This window comes from Pangasianodon hypophthalmus, chromosome 3 (genome assembly GCF_027358585.1).
Source record: "Pangasianodon hypophthalmus isolate fPanHyp1 chromosome 3, fPanHyp1.pri, whole genome shotgun sequence".
Classification (NCBI taxonomy): Eukaryota; Metazoa; Chordata; class Actinopteri; order Siluriformes; family Pangasiidae; genus Pangasianodon; species Pangasianodon hypophthalmus.
Window position 1 is genome coordinate 7165034 of NC_069712.1, and position 24409 is coordinate 7189442.

Sequence of the window (24409 nt, forward strand, 5' to 3'; positions counted from 1 at the left end):
ATACAGATTGGTGACAAATTAATAGAAAAACCAATATAGTGTCTTCTTAAGGTGTCAGGCCATGCAGTTTGATCATGTCCTGCATACACATTGTCTCATTGTGCCTTTTTTTTTTTTTTTTTTTTGATAGTGACACCATTTTGTCCAGTCCTCTTTACTGATTTCCTGTCTTTCCCAATGGAATCTAAGATTGTTACTTGTTACTGTTCCTTAGACTCATACGACATAACGATTGTCTCTACATGATATTACACTGCCACAATATCCAGTGACGTTTATTTTCATTATGTTATATTACCACACCTGCCAACCTTTCTACATTTTGGGGAGGATCGCCGCAGTTTAACATTGGAGTGCACTAGTATGGGTTATCACTCGGCAGAAGTCTTATTTCTCCCCAATAAAATGAGAGATGACCCAATTGACATGTGCATCTGGAATGATTTGCATGATTTGCTGCAGTGATTCGTTTTAAGCGATTTGCTATTAACCGGTGCCACCTGGAAGCCCCGCCCTCTTCTCCTCACCTTACATGTTCTCAGGACTCACGGGGTGCTCTCTGTCTTGGTAAATGGTTAATATTTTTAGTCCATAAATGTGAAATAAAATGTAAAATCTATGTTCGACGACCTTGTCTACATTAGACAACCAATTTGTAAAAGGATTGTATCGAAAATATACTGGTATGTTTGTTTTTTTATTTACTGTTTACTAAGCATTCACCTAAAAGTCCCCTATTCAGCTGAGTTTTCACGATTGCCACTGCCAGCAAGCAGTTCCAGACTGCGCAGCTGATAATGTTATTACACCAAATCATTCTCTCTTTAAACCTGAAATTATAGAATGAGTTTAATGTTTTGGATGATTAGATCATACGCTGTGATTTTATTTTTTTAAATGGTAAATTGTAAGCAGGGAAGATTCAATCACACAAGCCTAGTGTTCCTATTGAAACACAGCCAGCTGAGCAGACTTTGTGCCTGAAGCCATGATAATGAATCCTCCTTCAGAGGGTTTTCCTCTTGCCACCTTGATCCAAAATCAAGGCCAAATGGCCCTACTCAGCTTTTATATACACACCATAGAGCAGGATACTCTAGTCTGGAGACATCTACACTTATGTTTCTGCTTTTTTTTTTTTAATTTAATTTGTCACATGTCTGTATGTAACTATAGAAATGACAAAATTGTATCTACTCCTAATATTAGTAATAATAAGGATGAAGGGATGTTTCCATCTAAGCTCTCTGTCTTCCTTAGTGAGTCAAACCGAATGATGCAATGCATTATGGGCCAGAAGGTTTGTTTTCACATTAATTAATGTCTCACATTGTTGGATTGAAAGCGTTCAAGGGAATTTCGCCACAAAAAAGTCCAGCTGTACATTATAACTCATCATTTATAAACACATTGAGTCACCACTTTATTAGGTACATTTATACCACAGTGCTATTGAATTCTCAATTCTGATTGGTCCAGCAGTTCCAGCTGTTATTCTAATCACAGGTTTATATTAACAGACTCATTCTAATACATTATCGTTTCTATAGTAACAGCTTACTTGGAGTTTTTAGTGGATGCTTCGGATTAACAGAATAAAAAATGTCTATAATTAAATGTAATTAAAGTTTTCTGTAAGGATATTTTGTCACATTTTTGGAAGGATCACCAATAAATAAATTTAATTTATCTTGGCACATTGTCTAGAGGATGCTAGAGGGTTTGTGCAGGAATGTTTGAAAGCAATTTGTATGTCTTGCTGTGAACAGCTTTTTCTAGTTCATCCCAAAAATGTGGTGATGAACCAGAAAATGTGCAGGCCACTAAAGCAATGAAAACTCACGGTCACGTTGCCAGAAGCATCTGGAATCGTTCAGTGATGATATACGCCATGTGACATGCTGGAAGTGTGGACAACCTGTAGCCATGAAGAGATGAAGTGTGTCAGATGTGTCGTGTCGTTCCTCAATGGGTATCAGGGGCATAATGTGTGTTAGTCTTGCTTTTCAAGTCATTCTTGATGTATCTTTGTAATGGTTGTGTGTGAAGAGTCTGAGACGATGGATGTTTGGAAGTTAGACGCAGCATGGATAGCTCAAAACCCTTAAGGTCGCTTAATTCCAATGCTCTGTTGAATGCTAACTGATACTAGAAATGGCAGTCTGCCTGATTTATGCTTCACAACATACAGTAGTTACATGACATCTGATTTGTTGGAATGTACTGGCTTTTTTTAATTCAGTTTTAAACATATTTCTTCTTTGGAGCTGTGCTCATGTTCTTGTATTTAAATTCATTGACCTAAATTGATATTTCATATAAGGGTCAAACAGAAGACATTTTCTATTTGTATTTAAAAGGTGTTCATTTTACAGGAAATTATTAATATCCATAACCTGATATGATTTTGCACCTACTTCTCTCTTGCCAAAGAGAAGTGATTACAGGAAGGAGGACATGTTAAAAGGAGAAATAGAAGAGAAAGTTCTAAAGGGCAAAAGTGGCATTCAGAATAATGGGTCTTATTACAGTTCTGACAAATGTGCCCTGGTTAAATTAGATTTTCAAGATGTTAAACATGTAGATATAATGTAAGTGGACAGACTGGATACATTTGGGGTAAAAATAGGAATCACATTTATTCACCATATATATATTATAGGGGTGGGAATCTGTAGGTACTAGGACTATAATCCTCAGGCTTCCCCAAGATATGACAGGACACAATTTCGTTTCTTAAGGTCAAGATTCGACATTTGATGATATAACTTAATCTGCTGTGATACCCAAATTTCCTATCTATCTATCTATCTATCTATCTATCTATGATGAATTTCAGAATCAACATGGTTGACGAGGTAGGCTGACTTAAAGAAGGACTATTTTATACTTCACATTAAAAAAAAAAATACAACAACAACAAAAAAAAGCATCCAGTGAGCAGCAGTTCTGCATCCAGAAATGTCTTGTTGATGAAGGACAGAGGATGATGGCCAGACTGGTCTGAGCTGACAGGAAGTCCACATTAACCCTTCAGCTGTCCAGTTTCAGCAAGCGTGTTCCCAGTATAGCCTCAGATTCCTGTTCTTCGCTGACAGAAGTGGTTCTGAAGCACATGATTAGCTGATTGGATTGTTGCATGAAAAGGGTACAGGTGTTGCTAATAAAGTGGCCGGTGAAAATATATTCTACATTATGTTTTATACAAGATTTAAAAAAAAACAAAAACACAATATATGGTCAAATATAGAATTTACAAAGGTGCCTGGTGAAGGAGGCAGAAAGAGATATTAACAGGGGAAATTGTGTACATTTTTGGCTGAATTCTTATAACGGCTTGTGTGTGTGTGTGTGTGTGTGTGTGTGTGTGTGTTCTAGTTCAGAGCAGGTTCTGCAGATTGCCTATGAGGTGTTGGAGGGACTGGCGTTTATTAACAGACATGGCCTGGTTCATCGAGCCCTCAGCCCTCATAATGTGCTCCTGGACTGTGAGGTACAATACACACCATCTTAACTGTGTATATATACATCCATCTGCCAAACTTAGTAATACAAAGTGTTACCATTTAATAATATAACTAGAAAATACTCTGCTGAAAAATGATGACTTACTTATCAAGACCTAAGTTGAGGGAGACAAGACAACAATCCAAAACATGGGACAAAAATCATCAGAGAAATAGTTTGCGAAGAAACAAGAGAAAGAACTGAACATTTTGCCGTAAACCTCTCTGTCTATGACATCTGGTGTAGTAACGACACACATGTGAAGAAGAAAGGGAGGGGATGAATGTTGCGATGAACTGAAAACTGAGAAGAAGCAGAAGGTGTTCAGAAGATATGAAAGAGGAAATTAAGAAGTTAAAGTTTATATCACAGTATTATTAAAATCTCGAATCTGATTAATTTTGTACAATATATATTAATGCACTCATTCTAATGCATTATTGTTTCTATAGTAACAAATTACATGTATGGAGGAGGACATTTAATACTTATAGAAGGAGTCTCTAGTGTCAGTGCTTTGTAACACTTAGAGGTAAATTTATTGGTATTTATTTTATTGGTAACTTTAAATTTTCCACAATGGGAAAGTCTTTAGGATGAACAGATTTCCAGTTTCCCAGTAACATGACGAGTTACATTGTTCTGTCTTATTAATTCAAGAGAGTGGGGAAAAAAACACAATGAGTGGCTGGTGAAAGAACGACTGCTTATAGCTGCTATAACATCAGTGATAAAGGAACTAACTGGTTTCAGATGTTCCGAGACATTAAATGTAACTGTAAGCAGACAAAAAGAGTATGATAGAGTTCATCTGTAAAGCAAAATTGTAATTGTTGATAATTTTCTGTGGTATAAGAGAAACACAAGGCTTTGAGATATACTGTTAAAGGAAGCAGAAGCAGAGTTACTGTTAACACCCCAAAATTGATTATTTTCCTATAACAGCACAACCCCAAGTGTTTTATTCCTAATTTATCAGAAGTAGATGAAAACCTATGGACTGATAAAAATACTCTATTTGGCCATTTTTATGTTTTATTGCACGAAACATTCCTAAATCTCATCATCTTTTGTCGGAAGGGTACATAAACTTTTGCACTCAACCTATGTCAGTCTACATACATATTTATGTCAGTACACATAGTTTCCTAAAAGTTCTTGAGAGGAAACTCGCATCTTGTCTCCTTCTTGCATTTTTTTCATATGAGGACAAATATTGGAAGGTTTTCTCAAGGTTTATGTGCAGAATAACAACCAAAAATGGTAATATGGGGAAAGAACACTTTTTTCGAAGAAAAAAAAACATAATGATCTTCATTTTAAGCAAGGAAATCAGTAAAGTGTGCAGGCCTTGTATTTAACATAAATAACTGTTATCATGCAAGAGGCCAGATGTTTCTGTGCTCGGTTGTTTTGATGGTGCGTGTGTTGTTTTCATTGGCCTGCATCTTTTCTTTCTTCACTCTGTAAACAGGGTAAAGTAAAACTGGCCAAGTTTGGTCTTTATTACATGACGGATCACGGAGCAGATGTGGACTTCCCCATCGGGTGAGCGCTTTTTTCCCCTCTAATGCTTCTCCACACGTCCCACGCCCATTATGTATTCTTCCCAAATCAATCCGTATCTTTTTTTTTTTTTTTTTTTTTAAGACGCCCAGCTCTCAGCTCTTTAGGGATGCAGATCAAATCCTATTCAGATTCCCATTATGTATATAAAAAAAAAAAAAAAAAAAGCTTGAGGGAATCTTTAAAATCCCACTGTAGATGCATCACGGCTCTGATCTGGAGCGTCAGTATTTCATGAAAGAGAAGATCAATGAAATATGCGGCGCTCCCATAATGAAACAAGATGAGCTAATATCAGATGTGTGTCATCACGGTCCATCTTCATTTTGATCAAAACCAGGTCTCGGATATCAAAGCAAACTTCCTCGTGGGCAGTCATAAATAAGCGCAAGGCCCTGGCCTCCTTGTTCGCCGGGGGCCTGCGTTCTAATATCCGGCTAGAGATTGCCTTTTTCAGAGAAGGATGATGAACACTGAGTGTGTACTTCTGACTTGGCATGTCCTTGTCTATCAGCTTTTGCACAACATCTGTCTAGAAAATTCAATAAAGCTTATCTGCCTCCAAACTTTGATGCGGCTGCAGTGATTCACTGCGCCTGGGCTTATTGTGGACGGTTATGTGAACAATATGAGTTGGCTCACGTGGAGTCAGTGAGGCTCCGTTCTCTATGAATTCGATTTTATATATAAATATATAGGACAGTATGTGCATATTTCAGACAGCGCCTGTCTGTCTGTCTGGTTTGATTTCCAATTTATTAAAACCCCAAACGGCACAAAAATTCTTATTCTTATAAAATTCTTATCAAGATTTTTCAGTTGACTTTATGACTTTAGATATGACTAAAGTCACCTGAAACTTTATACATTTTTTTAGGGTTAATTCCTTTCATTTGTTCATCTGAGTCAAAGTCTTTTTTATGATGTTATTGCATCATAAAACATAAGATCCAATCATGTTCAAATATGCAAATACAGGCAATGCAATAGCAGAGAAATTTGCATATTCATAGACATTGGAGTTCTTGATGACGATTAAAAACTTTTTTTTCAGTTGTTTTATGATATTTTTTTCCACAAAGTTTATTATTCTTCAAACAGTTAATGTTTTGAGATTTTTGTGTCTTTTTGAGATTTTGCCTTTATATGTACAGTATAAACAATCAAGAGCTTCCACAAAAATATGGCATTTACCATTTAGGAATTACAGCCATTTTAAGCAAAGTACCTCCATTTTCAGGGGCTCAAAGGTATTTGGATCCAAATCCAAATGCTACAATACCGATAGGACACCGCTTCGCAGTGCAGGTGGATAATAACCCTAAACATACTGCGAAAGCAACTCAAGACTTTTTGAAGGCAAAGAAATGGAATATTCTTCAATGGCCAAGTCAGTCACCAGATCTCAACCCAACAGAGCATGCTTTTCACTTACTGAAGACAAGACTGAAGGCAGAAAGACCCACAAACAAGTAGCAACTGAAGGTGGCTGCAGTGAAAGCCTGGCAAAGCATCTCCAGGGAGGAAACTCAGAATTTGAGTTTTGAGAACATGGGCTCCAGACTTCAGGCAGTCATTGACTGCAAAGGATTTTCATCCAAGTATTAAAATTGTGGTTATATTTACAATTATGTCACTTTGTCCAAATACCTTTGAGCCCCTGAAACTGGAGGTACTTTGTTGAAAATGGCTGTAATTCCTAAATGGTAAACGCTATATTTTTGTGGAACCTCTTGAAATAAAGCTGAAAGTCTACACTTCAATCACATCTTGACTGTTTTATTTCAAATCCATTGTGGTGGTGTATAAAGGCAAAATCACAAAAACTCTGTCACTGTCCAAATACTTCCAGACCTGACTGTAGATATGTACAAATGTAATAAAACAAAAAAAGTTTTTATGTATACATATATATATGCATTATTTTTATCTCTTTATTTTACAATGTTATTCCATAATAAAACATAAGACCTATTATGTTCAAATATGCAAATGTGGGCAGGAATTTGCATATTCATAGTGGTTGCTTTTCTACCTTTTTGTGTTGCCATATGAATTTTTTTTCCACACAAATGATTATTCTTTAAAATAATTAGCAGATTTTGTGATTTAATTTGCTGTACAGTGAAGTGGTTTTACTGCACTCATTTTTTTAAATTCATCATAAAATATGAGCCAATCATGTTCCAGTATGCAAATACAGGTCATGCCAAACCAGAGAAATCTGCATATTCATAGAATCTGAATTTCTTAACAGTGTAGGTGCTTTTATACCCTTATTAGTTCTTTCTTGATGTTTACATGACTTTTTTTTGCTGGAACCATCACAAGTTCATATTCTCTAAAACAGTTAACATGTTTTGTGATTTAATTGGCTATGCAGCGGATATTATCTCTGAACAGTCAGAGCCATGAATTTGATCTGGCTATAAAACTCACGATGAGTACTATCGCTATTTACAATATTTTATTAAAAATACTACATTGCTAAAACATTATCCCTCAGTCTGAGCAACAATGTCTGCCTGCCACATTTTTTCAATCTTTTTTGAATTTGAGGAACAGACCTTGAGGAAGGAAACCTTCAAACTTGCCAGAACTTTAAAGGACATTTGTCCACATGCTGGCTTGGAAATAGGACAGAATTTATACCAGAACCACAAACACTGCAAACACAAACATTCTGCCTTTCTGTGCAGCATCCACAGTATCATTGTGGTGTGTGTTGAACATTGTGATATTGTGCGATTAATTACCAGCACATGCCTGACTGCCGGGTGTGGTGTTTGCCAAGCATGTGGCAAAAATTAGACACTGTGCTCTTCGACATCAATATTATTATTATTATTATGGACAGTTCCGATTTTATGTCTTCTCTTGCATCTCTCTCTCTCCTTCTGTGAAGCAAATGACAGGAATTCGTTTAAACAGGATCTCAACCATTTGTTAAAAAGCCAACACAGAAAAATAAGTTAAGACGTATAACAACGCTGAATGGAGCCCTGAATGCTTTATGTCATTAGTTTTTCTCAACAGGGGAAAATTTTTACAGAATACTGAAATACGTGAGAGATTTTTTTTAATTCAACAACTAACCCCACTTTCACACTAGCAAGCTGCTAGTCTGTGGGCGTGGCCTGTCTAATGTTTATACACACCACTTTTGTTTAAAATTAATCTAAGTTTAATCTATAAAATTTAATTTTTTTAAATTTAAAATTTAATTTACAAATTAAATTCTTAGCAAAGCAAACTAACTATATTAGCCTACATATACTCGCCACCAACAATCACCAACGATCTCTGCTACTTCTTTCTACGCTTTATTTTTCTTTGTAAAATCTCTATACACATTTAATGTGAGGTTGTATATGACAGGATAAGATGAAACAATAGTTTTACACTTTTTTTGTAAATAGGATCTAAATGCAGGTAGGAACTAAAGTTGTGAGTGGGGAATTGAAGAACCGTCGGACCATTAGTCATAGGATTAGTCCAAGGAATCCCTCGAGCCAGATGTTTGGATTTATAATATCCATAATTTGCACAGAATGGAGAAATTCTCAATTCAGTTTTCACATTGTCCCTGAAATCATGACTCCATGTCAGGGATGTACTTAGGAAATGCTAGCAAGCTTTGTTGTGTAAGTGAAAAAGTCAAAATGTTTAATGCAGAAAGAAGAAAGGTTCAAGAAATACTTCAGGGCATTTATACCCAAATTTCTATCTATAGTGTGTGTATGATTACCATGAACCAGAATTTCAACATTTTCCTATACTTAGAAAAATCAGAAAAGCTGTTCACTCAGAACTTACTTATAATGAAAGTCTAAGGGCAGATGTTGAATTTCGTCGATAAATGTTTAAAATATGAAACTATATAACACAAATTCAAAACCATAAACATTAAAGTAAAGATCTTAGGATGAGATGTAAGAGAAAGTCTTACTGAAGGTGTTCTTATGTAGGTTTATCCAACGAGTTATAATCTGGAGTAAAATGCAGTAAAAAGTCGTTCTGGTTACGGCACAGATTCTTCAGTTTGAAAAAATAGTCCCCTCTCTGAAGGAGTGATTGTACAGATTTAGAGCTTAATTAAGAAATCTGTTTGAAAACAGTTTTCTAGAAATTTGTGTAAATGTTTACTGATGGAATTTAACAACTGCCCTTAGAGCTGCATTAGAGTGAGCTTTGTGTAAACAGATTTTCAGCACAGGCAAACGTGTCAAAATTTTTTGTTTCTGTTAATCACACATGCTCTACAGATATAATAGATAGAGGTTAGGTTTTAAAAAAAAAAAAAAAAAAAAACTGGAGTATTCCTTTAATGCCCCTGATGTGTATGTACTAATAATCTCTCTCTGTCTCTCTTTGTGTTCAGGTATCCATCCTACCTCGCTCCCGAGGTTATCGCCCAGGGCGTGTTCCAATCCATTGATCCCTCACTCAGTGAGGTCCCTTTACCCTCAGGGCCCAAGACTGACGTGTGGTCTCTGGGGATGCTGTTGTTTGAGCTCTGCGCAGTATGCACTTCTTTTTTTCTTTTTCTTTTAGCTTTCTCAGCAGTAGCCATGGTTTTTCTCAAGAGGAAAGCTGTTTTTTTGTCTTCATGCACATTTTTCTAATGTATTCTCTCCTTTATTATACTTTCACTGAGCTTAAGCTTTACTACAAAATACTTCACATTTAACAAACACTCGGTTGCATTTTTATAAGTGAAGAAGATATGTTTTTCAATAGTAATCATGTAATTTTTTTTCCCCTAACAGGGCAGGCAGGTTTTACAGAACATTGAAATTAGTGAGAGATTAAAGTTCATCATCACCTTAGGTAAGCTCACACACACTGTTTCACATTGTTAGGGCCATTTTCACATTTCTCACTGAAAAGTCGCTATTAAGTGGCTGATTGGCTGATTTGAATCTCTTAAAAATGGCTGTGTTAGTCCTAAATTGCGCATCTAAGTGTTTTAACATTAAAAGCAGCTTCTAGATCTGTGAAAATGAACAGATGGAGGACCTAAGACCAACACATGAACACTCAGCCAATCACTGGTCACCGTAGCATGACGTTTGATTCCGCCCCTTCTCTTCCCTTAGTAAAAGTTCTTCTCTGTAGTTTTGTAGAAAGGTTTGCAGTAGAAGAATCTCATAGCTCGAAACTTTTTATTGCAACTTATGAAAAATATCAGTGGTGAGAGAAGATTTTAACGTGAGGTTTCATACATAAATATGTACATCCCAAAGTGTCTTATTTCTCTTATACCACAGTCATTAGCCAGCATTTACAATTTTTATTTAAATTAAACAACAACACGTCATACTTTTTATCCATTTATAGTTACATTTAATGTTGTGAAATGTCTGCGAGACAAGTTCCTCCTTTCACTTACATTTTAGCAGCTATAACAACTCACACCCCTCACACCTCTTCCTTTTTTCTCTCTCTTGAAATTAATAAGATAAAAAATTCAGCTTTTTATGTTGCCAGGAAACCGTGTCCACCCTGAACAACTTTTGTCTGACTTTTCCAAAGCCCTGACACTGGAGACTCCTTCCAAAAAAATGCTAAATTACAGAAAGCATAACCATATCAATGATCATTAATTTTTTATTTTTTAAGTAAAAATAAATAAAATCTGTTTAGTATTAGGCTTAGATTATGTAGAGGACTGCTAGACACGTCCCTGTGAATGAGCTGTTGCTATAGAAACAATTTGCCATCTGACCAATCAGAACTGAGAATTCAGTACTGCTCTATGTGTACGTGTATGTGCATGTGTGTACATGTGTCTAGAATTCTTAGTAACTTTCTTTATGTTCTTTTCTCTAAGGAACATGAAAAAGCATTTATATTTCAGAGCTTATATTCAAGCCATTATGCCCTGACAGTAACATGGTGGACATGTTAAAATTGATAGCTCTTTGTACATTTAAAAATGTGTAAGCATAGGAAAGATTATTGTCTATGTGTTTCTACAGAAAGTGTTTATAGTGCTAATAATTGAGAAGAAAGCAAAGCCTTGTTGAGTGTTTTAAGATGACTGTTATGCTTGTATTGGAATAAAATGAAAAAAAGAAGGCCTTATCGTGCTAAATAGTGGACAGAACATGAGAGTTAAACAGTTTGTCAGCACAAATCAGCTTCTTGCTGTGTTATCCTTCGAGGATAAACAGTATTGACCTTCTCTGCAGGATGCATGGATGACATAGTGACGGTGCTTGCTGAGGAGCACGGATGCCTGGACGTCATTAAGGTGAGCATAACTGTTCACTGATCCTGATCAAGACTTCCATTTTGTGCAATAAACATCCACTAGATGCCTCTTTTCTTGGCTCTGTTTGTGATTGGCCTGTTACTAATTAGAGAGTCCATGTGTGTTCCAGGAGCTTCCTGACAATGTGCTGCTGTTATTGAGGAAATGCCTGACTTTTCTGCCTTCGAAACGGTAAGCTGCCTCACACTGTCCATCATTTCCTGAAGAAAGAACATTCTGCTCTGCTGGGAAGACGAAAGGCAGCCATGCAGGCCAGCTGTGACGGGAGACTTTTATTGCAATCTAAGCCTGCGTCTTTGTTGTTTTGGTGTCTTAGCTGATTTTATTGGTTCACTTTTATTATCTGAATGGTTTATGTAAGGAATAAAACACTAAGCTGCATGCTGTTATTAAAAAAAAATTAACGATGGACCAACGTAATGCAGTCTGACATGAAGCTGAGTTACCGCTATCATCCCAAAGTTGATGATTTTCCCATAACAGCACATCCTGAAGTGTGTTATTTCATACTCTTATACCACAGCAGTTTGCCAGTGATACGGTGTTGATTCATTTTCTAGTACAGCATCCCTGACAGTAGTCCAGGTTTATATTAATGCGCTTGCTCTGTAGTAACTCTTTCATAAGCATGGCATATCCACATAATCTAAAATAAAACTCATAATTTTTTTTTTTATTAAAAGCATGTTGTTTAAACCATGTTATTATTTAGCAAATTAAAACAAATAATTGTTGATAAGGTGAGATTTCCTGTAAGGAGAAGTTTATGTAAGGTTTGTGGAAGGAGTCTCCAGTGTCAACACTTTGTAACAGGCAGTAACTTTTCCCCCCATGGGGAAGTCTTCAGGACAGAGGAGTTTGCACTTTTTTGTCTTTATATGACTGTTTATAGCTGTAAGTGATAACAGGAAGTAACTTGTCTCGTGGACGTTCCATAACTTTAAATATAGCTATAATATGTTATTCATTAATGCGTTTAAGAGTGTACTCCTTTTCAAATAGCTGTAGTATAAGAGTCATCAAACACTTCGAAAAGTGCTGTTACTGGAAAACAGTCAATAACAGTCCAATAACAGCTTTCCCCATTGTGTTTTATTCCTAATTAATGCAGTAAGCAATGTTAATTAGTAGCTGAACCTTAATGTAAAGCGTTACCCAATACACTGACTATTTAACATTTGAGATGATACCAATACTGAAACATTCAGTATCAGTCGATGCCGACACCCATCCGATATCGTTTTCTTTAAAATCTAAAGCTTTAAATGATTTTTTTTAGTTTGAAACAATTCACTGTTAAACTCTTTCCTGTACATTGTAAATAAAATAACTATAATAAAGTATAGAGTATAAATATAATAAAATCAATTCTAGCAAAAGGAAATAAAACAGTCAGGTCTCTTTGTATGTAAACGTTTCCTGTTCCAAAAATAAATTTCTTTTCTGATTTTGCCGTTTGGTACAAGAGCCGATATCTGATATGTTTTCACTGATATCCGATCCTCTGTTTTTAGCTGGTTTCAGTCTGATACTGATCTTGGGTGTCGGCTTGGTGCTATCTCTCTTTAACTGACGGCATGAGTATAAGCCTGAGACTGTAGTCTGAGTTTATTACTAAGAATTGTAAGAAAGGTCGTATTGGATTAGTTATTAAATGGATTAGTTATCAAAAACATAGCTGATACCTGTTATATAGCAACTGAAGCCATTCTGAATATCCTCTTCACATGCCATTTTCTTCATTCTCAAATGTGTTGTGGTGTTATGTATTTCATAAATGGCAGCACACAGATGCTCCCAACACACAGTCTTAATGATATTGACTGCATTACTTCTGTTTATTTATACATTATTCATTATGCTTGAAGGATGAATTCTTCTTTGTAGTTTTTTTTTTTTAATAACTGATGAACTGAAAACATGTCATGATGCTGGATACAGAGTTTCGGACATGCCTATATGCATTTGTAAAACAGTCTGATTCCTGAGCAGTGTGTGTGTGTGTGTTTTTTTTAATTTTTTTAATTATTATTATTATTTTTTTTTTTAAGAGCGACTCCAGCTGAGCTCCTGGAAGACGCCGTGTTTGAGAGTATTTCCTGCCTCCACGCTCCGTATGAGTGTCCAGTGAGTCTGTTCTCCTCCTCACTGCGCTGTGCTCACCTCCAGCTGCCTGAAGACATCACCGAACTCTGCAAAGGTCTAACACCGATCCCCATCTCTTTACTTAGACCAGATGTATTTCCTACCTCATTCTTTAGAGTGTCAGTGGGTCCATAAAAAAACCTTAAATGGTCAGAAATTGCTTTCTTTCTGAATTAAAGACTTTAATTCTTGAATGAAAACGTTACATAATTCTAGATTTTAAGCTTTTTAGGTTGTTCTAAATCCACTTGTTGTTTTTCTTCCTTACACAATTGACGTTATTCTGAAAACATTTGACGTCACACCTGGAATAATACAGAGTCATTTGTGTAAGACAGTGGCTTGTTTTTTTTTAAACCATACTTTGATGGTGTAGTAGTAGGACACAGTAGTAGCTTTTTTTTCTTTCTGTAGAATGTGTATACTATAAATAGGCATATTATGATATTGTATATTTTTAAAATTTTATAATGTTGTTAGATTTAATGTTGTGGAACGTCCGAGAGACAATTTAGTTCCTCTGCTTAGTTCTCACCTACGTTATAGCTGCGATAAACAGTCATTCCCTCACCAGGCTCTCTCTTCTCTCTCTCTCTCTCGCTCTCTCTCTCTCTCTCTCGCGCTCTTTCGCTCTCTCTCAAAACACAACCTGTCATTTTACTGAGAAAACATAAACTCCTCTGTCCTGAAGACTTTCCTGAGCTGGGACACTCTGTTATGAAGCACTTACAATCAATACTCCTTCCATAAACGTTAAATAAATGTTTCCTAAAAAATGTCATTTTTTTATAAAATTTTTTTTATATAAAATATAAATTTTTGTTTATTTTTAGTCTTAGGTTTTGTGGTGTGTCCACCATACAAGTCCCTGTGTATGAGTTGTTACCATAGAAACAATAATGTATATTAGAACAAGCACATTAATGTCAACCTGTCATTCGTGTTACAGCCAGAACTACTGTCCAAGCCATGCTGTTATACTGTTAAACGGAAATAATACACACCTTCTGACTAATCAGATTGAAGTATTCAACCTCACTATGGTATAAGGACGTTTCACAGATGTTACACAACATTAAATATAACTACAATCTGATAAAATAACAAACTAGCAAGTTCTGAATGTTGATGCTGGAATCCAGATATGTAATTGTGACTGTTTACCTGTGACTTTCCAAATTGATTTTAAGATTCTTTTATTGATTTTTTTTATTACAATATCTGCATTATTTTGACCCAAGTGCATTCTTGCCTAATCAGTCAGGTCATCAACCAGAAATTTTTAGGTCATCTTTAAAAATCTAGCTGAAAGCGCGAGTCAGTTTTTAGTTACTTTAATCCCAAGCTCTGGAATATTTAAAAAGAATCTGAAAAAAATCTGTTGTTATATCATCTTATTTCTGTTTGTATATTAATCCTCAAATACAGCTCTGTTTCTTTTATATTCATTCTTTTATATGAGTAAAACGTGTTGTTATTGTTGTTAATTGTTGTCCATGTGGTGGTGTGTGCAGTGGATGGAGAGGACTACCTGACGGAGAGATCTGTGGATGAAGTTTATCACCTCTGGTGTCTGGCAGGAGGAGACTTGGAGAAGGAGCTCACAAATAAAGGCATCATCCAATCCAAACCTCCAGTCTGCACCCTGCCCAAGTACACACACACACACACACACACACACACACACACACACACAGTGTTACAGACCGTATTCAGTCATTCTGATGACAGCTACAGTGCTAGAACTTTGTCCCGGACTAAATTTCAACGCAAATTAAGATTTAACTAAAATCTTTACATAGTTAACCTTGGCGTAATCTCTACCCTGTTTTATTATCCCTTACATATAGACATCATTTACTGGTATGAGCAAAAATTATATATTTTTAAGAATGCACACAATAGTTTTTACATTTCCACTGGAGACTAAAAAAAACATTTTAAAAAAAAAAAACATAAAAAAATAATTCTCATAAGAACTTCTGAAAATGTTTGAAAATGCAAATGAGGAAAAAAAAAAAAAAAAAATATATATATATATATATATATATATATATATATATATATATATATATATATATATACATACATACACACACACACACACACACACACACACACACACACACACACAGTGTATGTATGCTTTCATTATTGCTTTTCAGATGCTCCTTATACTTTGTTGCTGCCTTTGACCTTTTTCTGTTTATTAGCAGTAAGGCTTTACCATACATTCCTTGTAAGGGTGCCAATACTTTTGAAACCATTCTTTGTAGAAAGAACAATTTGTTCAAGATAAATAATATTGCTACTTTAATGCTGTTGTCCGTTAATATATCAATTTTCATAAAGGGTGCCAATAATTCTGCACTGCAGGTGAATTCTATTAGATGAAAAGTTTGTGCAATAGTTATTACAGGTAAGAGGAAGTGTTCTAGCAGTTATAATAGGATTAGCTCTATTGCTAGCTCAGCCGTTCTTCCTCTAATCACACACACACACACACACACACACACATCTCTTCTCTGCAGTTTTATTTTAGAAGATGGAGAGACGTTTGGCCAGGGCAGAGACCGAAGTTTCCTGCTGGATGACACCACTGTAACACTCTCTCTGGGTCAGCTCAAAAATGTGAGGCTGTGTGTGTTTGTGTGTGGGTGTGTGTGGGTGTGTGTGTGAGAGAGAGTTAATTTAGACTGGTTAAGTGAATGTGCTGAGACTTGATTTCTACTGATTTCTGTGTCTCAGAGGCTGAAGGATGTAGCAGGAGAGGCGTATTACCCACTGCTGGAGGACGAGTAAGAACCTGCTTTTATTTTCTGCAGAACTCAGACATTAACCAAATCGTCTTCTTGTTCTGAAAGCGCAGTGACACCTGTAATTAGTGCGACAGACAGGAAGAGAGAAAAAGGTGGGCAGATAGACAGACAGATAAATGCAGTAGACAGACAGAAAGATGGACAGGTGGACAGATTGAAAAGATAGATAGAGAGACATGATGCTAAATAGACAGATGGAAACATGGGTAGACCGACAGATAGAAAGATGAGTAGGTAGACAGATTGAAGCATGGATAGATTGAAAGGTAGAATGATGGATAGACAGTCTGATGGAAAAAATGGATAGACAGACAGACAGACAGACAGACAGAAAGGATAGGTAAACAGAGTTTGAAACATGGATGGATCGATGGATGGATTAAAAGAAGGATAGACAGAGAGAGAGATAAATGTAGTAGATAGCCAGACACATAAAAAGGTGAATAGATAGACAATTAGAAAGATTGATGGACAGATGAAAATAGATAGGCAGGAAGACAGACAGTAAGACAAACAGAAAGCATAATAGGACAAATGCATAATAGATAAAGAGACACATGGACTGACAGACTGGTAGATTAACATATATAGATAAATGGAGAAAAGAAAGACATATAGATTGATAAACATACTGTCAGAGAAATGAACAGACAGCCAGAGAGGCAGAGAGACAGAAGGGTAGAACAGACAGATTATAGATAGGCAGATAGATAAACAGAGGTGGGTAGATGGAAAGACAGACAGACAGACAGACAGACAGACCTTCCTGTTCCTAAAGAATGCATTGTTAAAGCAGATAAACAGCACAATACACACATAAAGATCAGGACATCAGTAACAACCAAACAGAAATAAATGGCAAATAATAAAGAATTAGAACATATAATAATGAATATGATAATAATAATAATAAAATGAAAACATATGTTTGTGTCGTGTAGACAGTCCTGTCTGCCTCAGTCCATCAGCAGTAACGAGCTCTCAGCCGCCGTCAGCCTTCCGCTCATTATCCGAGAGAGAGACACCGAGTACCAGCTTACACGTATCGTCCTGTTCGACAGGCTCCTCAAGGTACACACACACACATGTACACAAACAAGTGCACTAATAAACACACACTGAACTGTGATCCTATTCTAATTAATTCAGAAATGTTTTTTTTTTTCATTAAACATCAGGAACCTGTATTCTGATTTACTGTAATGGTGTTGATAATAATAATTCTCTCTTTGTATTTACACACACACACACACACACACACACACACACACACACACACACACACACGCTCACACACATACTGCAGCAGTTCTGTACACTCTGTCTGATTTACTTGTGTCTTACAGTGTGTTACATTGCTGTAAGTGTTATGAATGTACATTCCTCAGGCGTATCCATACAAAAAGAACCAGGTGTGGAAGGAAGCGAGGGTGGATATTCCTCCTCTTCTCCGAGGACTGGCCTGGGCTGCTTTACTGGGAGTCGAGGTGAGTAGAAACCTTCATTTCTTTTGTTATGCTGCCTAGTTTTTATATAATCATTTGAAAAAAAGAAAGACTTTTTAGTAACTAGCACCAAGGAAGAAGTTGGTCATGTTGTGAATGTAAAATTTTGGAGATGAAGCTTGAAATGATTCATTCCGCTGTCTTTCTGTCCTCCACCTCTCCATGATTTGCGGCATTTCTACTTAAAAGTACAAGATACAGGGAGGTGTCTATGCAAATGAAAGAATTTAGCACCTGCGATGTGGAACGGTGGCTAAGTGAGCAATAATAATGAGAACTCTGACATTGTTTCTGTGAATCAGATCATTTGACTCAGCTCATCAATAAGAGTCGACTCTTTCAGCTTCCAAACAGCTCATTTTCATTCTTTTGGGATATTATGTTCGGTGAATGTTTTTGTTTGCCTCTCTATGGCTGAAATTGCTTCACGAGATCTTACTGTACCTTCTGCTTAACAAAACAGCAGTGCATTTTAATGCATTTGAAAGTAATAAATGCTGTTGTTCTGCTACATCTGAGCTTCATTAAGAAGATTCATTTCCATTTAACCTGATAACTGATCACCTTCCCTGATAAACGTAAAGTACAGCTTCAACAAGCAGCAGTGCAGATGTCATGCTACCTCCTACACACACTGCTGAGAGTCACACACATTAACATTCACAGTAACAAAGCATCGAAGCATTTTGTTTAAATTAACCTTCAAATAAATACGGCTTATTCATGCGAGTCGAATGACACCTCACTAACGCGCAGATTAATAAAGCAGGTACTATATTTAATATACTTAATAGACAGAAAATGTATAAGGATTATAACTTAGTATCTCAAAATGATTATTTCTTACAATGATTGTTTCTTAAAGAATGTTTCTTACAATGATGATGCTTTGTATTATATATTTGCCAGCAGCATTTAAAAAGAACTGGTGAAAGCATTTTAACTAACATGTACCATATGAACAGAACACAACATAATTTATGCAGTTATTCTTTGTAATTCACACAGCATGCATTTTATTTGGTTCTCCCATCTCACATGCAAATTAGCGCATGTTAATAGTAAATCAGGGCCCAAGTGTTTATTTTGTGTATTGATTAGTACATGCAGTGCTATCTCTATCAAGGAGTATCCATGTTGCTGTCTTTTTTTTGAAATGAAAAGAACTTAGCTGGGTGTTGACTGCATCTCAGTGCAGAGTGTGCAGTTTTCACAATGCTTGATTGGATATTAAAGGGAACTGCAGGAAAGCTCAGTTATACTTGACCTGGGCTTGATAAATGCCCATTAAAAGCACTGTCCTGTGTTTATAATAGCCAGGAGGTTTTTGGAGGTAATTTCCTGGTGATTGAGTTTCACTCATGTGTTTGTGTGATGCATTAGTCCGAAATGCCAAACTGAAATGTGGAGGCTTTCAGTGCGAAGACTCCAGTGAAGTGAACAGAGAGCAGTGAGCTCAGTGTGTGCTTTAAGAGCTGCAATCAGTGCTGGCGCTTTAGCTGATAATGACAACATAAAGCACTAAAGCTAGAAAAATTCAGTGGATCATGTGCCATCAGCATGGATGGATGGATAGGTAGATGGATAGGTAGATGAATATATGCTATAGACGATAGAGGGACAGATGGATTGATTGATTGATTGATGGGTAGATGGATGGTAAATAAATGATAGAGAGTTAGATGCATGAGTGTATAGATAGATAGATGAAATGATAGATAGATAGATAGATAGATACTGTAGATGATAGTATGATGGATAGGTGGATTGATGGGTAGATGGATGATAGATGATGGATGGATGGATGGATACTATAGATGATAGTATGATGGATAGGTGGATTGTTGGGTAGTTGGATGGATAGATGCATGGATGGATGGATGCAACTATCCATCCATCTACCCATCAATCTACCCATCCATCTACCCATCAATCCACCTATTCATCATACTTTCATCTATAGTATGATGGATAGGTGGATTGATGGGTAGATGGATGGATGGATAGATGCATGGATGGATGGATGGAAGAGTATAAATTGTTGCACATTTAGTGATTTATAAGTGAGTCTTTATTACATTTCCATATTCAGTGTGCACTTCTTGTCTGAAATGTTATTCTGTTTATTTATTTGTCCATTCTTTTTCCTGGCCTTCATATTCATATTCATATCGCAGGGGGACATTCAGGCAAAGTATGACTCCATCGACAAGGACACGCCCATCCCCACAGACAGACAGGTATTGCTGTGATTTGTTTTTCTGCTGCTGTCGTTGGTCTTCAGCAGTCACTTGAATGACCGAGGGATATTACCTCCTTGTATTATTCATAGGGCTGTTCAATTATTTACAGTATTTTTACAGAGAGCCGAGGTTCTTTCTAAACACTTTCCAACACTGAATATCTATCTGATGCTGCAGAAAGAAAGTTCATAGCCTTGAGTTTTGTTCAAATTTAAAGTGATGTTTATTAGGTTTAAAAGCATCTTTATCATGAATACTCCGTGTTTAGATTATTTATAGCTGAGTGTAAAGGTTGCTTTCTTTAAGACAAAATAATGAATCATTTGTAATATAGACACAGATGATGATGTTCAGGGTGGACTTCATAATAATAATAATGAAAGTGTGTCATATTCCCTCAGTCTTTTATTTATGCTATATCCTACTGTCTGGAGGATCCACAAGCATACAGTATGAGAGGCTTTTGTTCTAGATACAGTATGTAAGGAATAAAATGCTTGGGGATGTGCTGTTATGGGAAGACAATAGGGTGGCGTGATGCTGCCTGCCCTGAAGTTGAGTATTTTCCTATAACAGCACGTCTCAAAGTGTTTTATTCCTCTTTTTTTCAACAATTACAACAATTTTCCAACAATTACAACTTTTATTTATTAAAGAATGGCATACTGTACTTTTTGTCCATTTATTGTTACATATGATGTTGTGGAACATCCAGGAAACGTGTTCAAAACATGTTATAACAGTTGTTACCTCACGAGGCCTCTCTGTTCTCTCTTTCTTGACACAAAAGTGTCGTGTCACAGTGAAACCGGAAAACCCAAATTCAAAGCTGAGACTGGAGACTCCTTCCATAAATGTTATTTATATATATATATATATATATATATATATATATATATGTGTATATATATATATATATATATATATATATATATATATATATATATACTGTATATTCTCTATATAGTTAAGAACAACTGTTTATTATTAAATAATAACTGTTTATTATTAGTCTCCGATTATGTGGAGTGTCTGCCATACAAGTCCGCATGAACGAGTTGTTACTATAGAAACGAGCGTATTAATATGAAACTAAAACACACTCACATTTTTTTCCCCCTGTACTATGCGTCCTTATTGTATTTATAATTATCTGTAAATGTTAGTCTTTTACCATTAATGTAATGATGTAATTTTCCACAGGATCAATAAAATATATATATATATATATATATATATATATATATATATATATATATATATATATATATATATATATATATATATATATATATATATGTTTTGAATTATAGCTGACCAAGTGTCAGGGTTGCTGATATAAAACATTATTCAACACCCTCTGACCAATCAGAATTGAGAATTCAATAGTGCAGTGGTTATAAATCTCCATAAATATTGTTTATATTGCCGATTGCTGATATAAGAGACAAAGATAAAATGTCTGTTGCTATGTAGTGAACCGAGCATGACTGGTAATGACTCTAGAAACTCATGAATGGTTTCTCTGGTTTTTCAAACTGTTTTTTTTTTTTTCCCTTTAGATTGAAGTGGACATCCCACGCTGTCATCAGTATGACGAGCTGCTCTCCTCACCCCAGGGTCACATCAAGTTCCGGAGAGTTCTGAAGGCCTGGGTCGTGTCCCATCCTGACCTCGTATACTGGCAGGGTGAGAACCCGGTGGTGTAGTTCTCCGTTTACACCATTAGGTGGCTCTCACGTTTCACAGAAGGATATTTCTTAGAGGTTGAGGTTCTTATTAATGAATAAAGGTGCACAGGCCAAAGGGTGAACTAGGTATTTTATTCACTTAAAGAAAAAATATCCACCTGGAATGACTTGCAGATATAATATAATATTTATAATTAATATGTGATCTTCAATTGTGCAAATGATTTACTGTTTGATTGACACCTTTCATTGACATGTTGGTTTATTTTCACTGTTTCCTATGTTAGATAAAGCCCTCGCTTTATCTCTACTTAAAGAGACCGATGCAGCAGCGCTTTAATGCTTTAGTCTGTCTAGCTCCTTACCTCCACAAATGTACACTCTTCTCAAACAGATCAGCTTCCAAAGCCTCAACTTTCATGCTAATACCACCGTCAAACCATCGCACTCGTTATCTCGTACATCTGACAAGCCGAGCCGAGTCTCCGCTGTAACTCAGCGAAAAACTGTCGCTTAACTGCATTGCATTCTGAAACTTTGAGTCCAGTGTTTGTTGTCTACACTGGAAAAGCTGCGCTTGCTGTTTTTTATTCTCAGAGACAACAGCTAGGAGCTGAAACCCGATCGTTATCCCTTGTTTGTTTGCGATTGCTGATTTTTTTTCTCCTATTAAACACCTTTGTAACTGCAATAGCGATATTCCCCTGTGACATCAGAGCGGCAGACACTGCTACCTTCTCACAAAAGTAAAGAAAATACAGAACCCACCCACAATTTAGTAAAATAATCCCTAAACACACCACAAATATTTCAGTATAAACATATTTAATGTGTCTCAGGGTGGAGTTTGCTTTGAATGTGATTGGCGCACATTTAAAGATGTTAACCATTTTTCTCATCAGGTTTGGATTCACTTTGTGCCCCGTTCCTGTACCTGAACTTCAACAACGAGGGTAAGGGTCATTCTTTTATAAACATTTCTTAAAGAAAGCCTACAGCTCAGACAGACGCTTACCATTTTAATGCATTCTTTAATTCAATATGCAACCTTAACCTCAGTGAATTCCCATCATTTCAATTAAATCACAGCTGTTTGTTTCTTTTAGCACTCGCATATGCCTGCATGTCTGCCTTCATCCCCAAATATCTCTACAACTTCTTTCTGAAGGACAACTCGCACGTCATACAGGGTGAGTCTATACACAAATCCTGCTCTTATCTCAGCTTTAAAACATTGAAACATCTGTTACACAATGTCTGGCGTTCATATTGCCAAGTGTGTGTATATGCTGCGCTTTGCTGTTCTTGTATAATCTATATATCCTTTATATGTGTAATCTAATAAAATGAAAATGTTCAGTGTTATGTTTTTTTTTCCATAGAGTATGTTGTGGTGTTTTAATTCCCCTTATGGAAAGTAATATAGTTATCATATGCTATTTTTATTTATCCAGGTGAGGCCCAGTGGGATTAAAAATCTCTCTTTTTTACTAAATAAATTATTGCTATAGCTCTGTGGAGAAATGATTTTATAATCTGCATCATATATTGAAAATGCCAGTTAATTGTGCAGCTTATGCAATGACCTATAAAGTGTGTGTGTTGTACACTGAAAATATGATCAATAATGAAGTTATTTAGCTGATAAGCTGATATTTATGTTCAACCTGATATCACAGATATATTTTTATACCTGAGGAATTTGTGCAAAAACAGAATGATGGAGAAAATCCGTAGTAAACATCTTAATCTTAGACAGCATTATGTTTAATTTGTTTAATTATGTGTGAATGTGTGTTGCAATGGACTGCCGTCATATCCAGGATGTATTCCCATCTTGCACCCAGTGTTCCTGGAATACCATCCAGATCCACCATGACCCTGACCAGGATAAAGCTCTTATAAAAGATAAATTAATGAATGAAAAAATTTCCAATTAAACATTTAGCAGTAACTTACATTTATACAAACGAGGAATTTTACTGTGCTTTGTTTTATTATTACAAGTAACAACAATTTTGAAATAATGTATATTACGATACCAGTTGTGGAGAAGTTTCCATTTTCCTTTCTGAATATATAATTATCCTCTCTAATTAATTAATTAACCATGCATATGCTCATATATTGGCAAATACAACAGCGAAGAAGACAACAATAGTGAGGATTCTTCAGACTATTGCAGGTTTTCAAAGTATAATAAGAAAGCACACATTTAGGCATTACATCTAAAAAAAAAAAAAAAATGAGTATTTACTTCTTAGAAAAACCTCTCATAAATGAACCAAATAAACCATTTTTGTTTTACTTTATGAAACAGTATCTGTACTGCATTGTTGACTTTTTAGACCTTCTGGCCTGCTCCTCGTTGTCTGCAGCAAACCGTAGCTCAACAGCCTTTATAAAGGGATGTTGTTTACCATATATGGCAATTTGGGGGCGTTTCATTATGCAAATGAGAGTGCCTGTGCACAAACAAAGCAATTTAGAATGTGTAGGATTTATCAGTGGCTACTGTGTGCACTTGTGTGTACGCACATGTGATAAATGGCAATTTTCGTGTGTGTGCTGGAGATTCTTACACACACATTTAGAAATCCCAGGTGTGGAGACTGCAAGGGTCATTGCGAAATGTATTTCCATGTTGAATTTGCCA

At 36.0% G+C, this 24409-nt stretch overlaps 1 protein-coding gene across 5 annotated transcripts in view; it reads left to right on the plus strand.

Moving 5' to 3' along the window:
- Positions 1–24409, plus strand: part of tbck (TBC1 domain containing kinase) — a 73959-nt gene that overhangs the window by 6017 nt on the left and 43533 nt on the right. For all 5 annotated transcript variants that reach the window (XM_053232574.1, XM_053232576.1, XM_026938759.3 and 2 more), the window contains 16 exons: positions 3379–3493; positions 4982–5055; positions 9455–9596; positions 9843–9903; positions 11268–11329; positions 11460–11521; positions 13402–13550; positions 15010–15148; positions 16027–16126; positions 16244–16293; positions 17256–17385; positions 17703–17801; positions 19997–20059; positions 21625–21751; positions 22656–22706; positions 22860–22943. In XM_053232574.1, the coding sequence (XP_053088549.1) occupies positions 3379–3493; positions 4982–5055; positions 9455–9596; positions 9843–9903; positions 11268–11329; positions 11460–11521; positions 13402–13550; positions 15010–15148; positions 16027–16126; positions 16244–16293; positions 17256–17385; positions 17703–17801; positions 19997–20059; positions 21625–21751; positions 22656–22706; positions 22860–22943 (1508 nt within the window). The remainder of the gene's footprint in view (positions 1–3378; positions 3494–4981; positions 5056–9454; positions 9597–9842; positions 9904–11267; positions 11330–11459; positions 11522–13401; positions 13551–15009; positions 15149–16026; positions 16127–16243; positions 16294–17255; positions 17386–17702; positions 17802–19996; positions 20060–21624; positions 21752–22655; positions 22707–22859; positions 22944–24409) is intronic.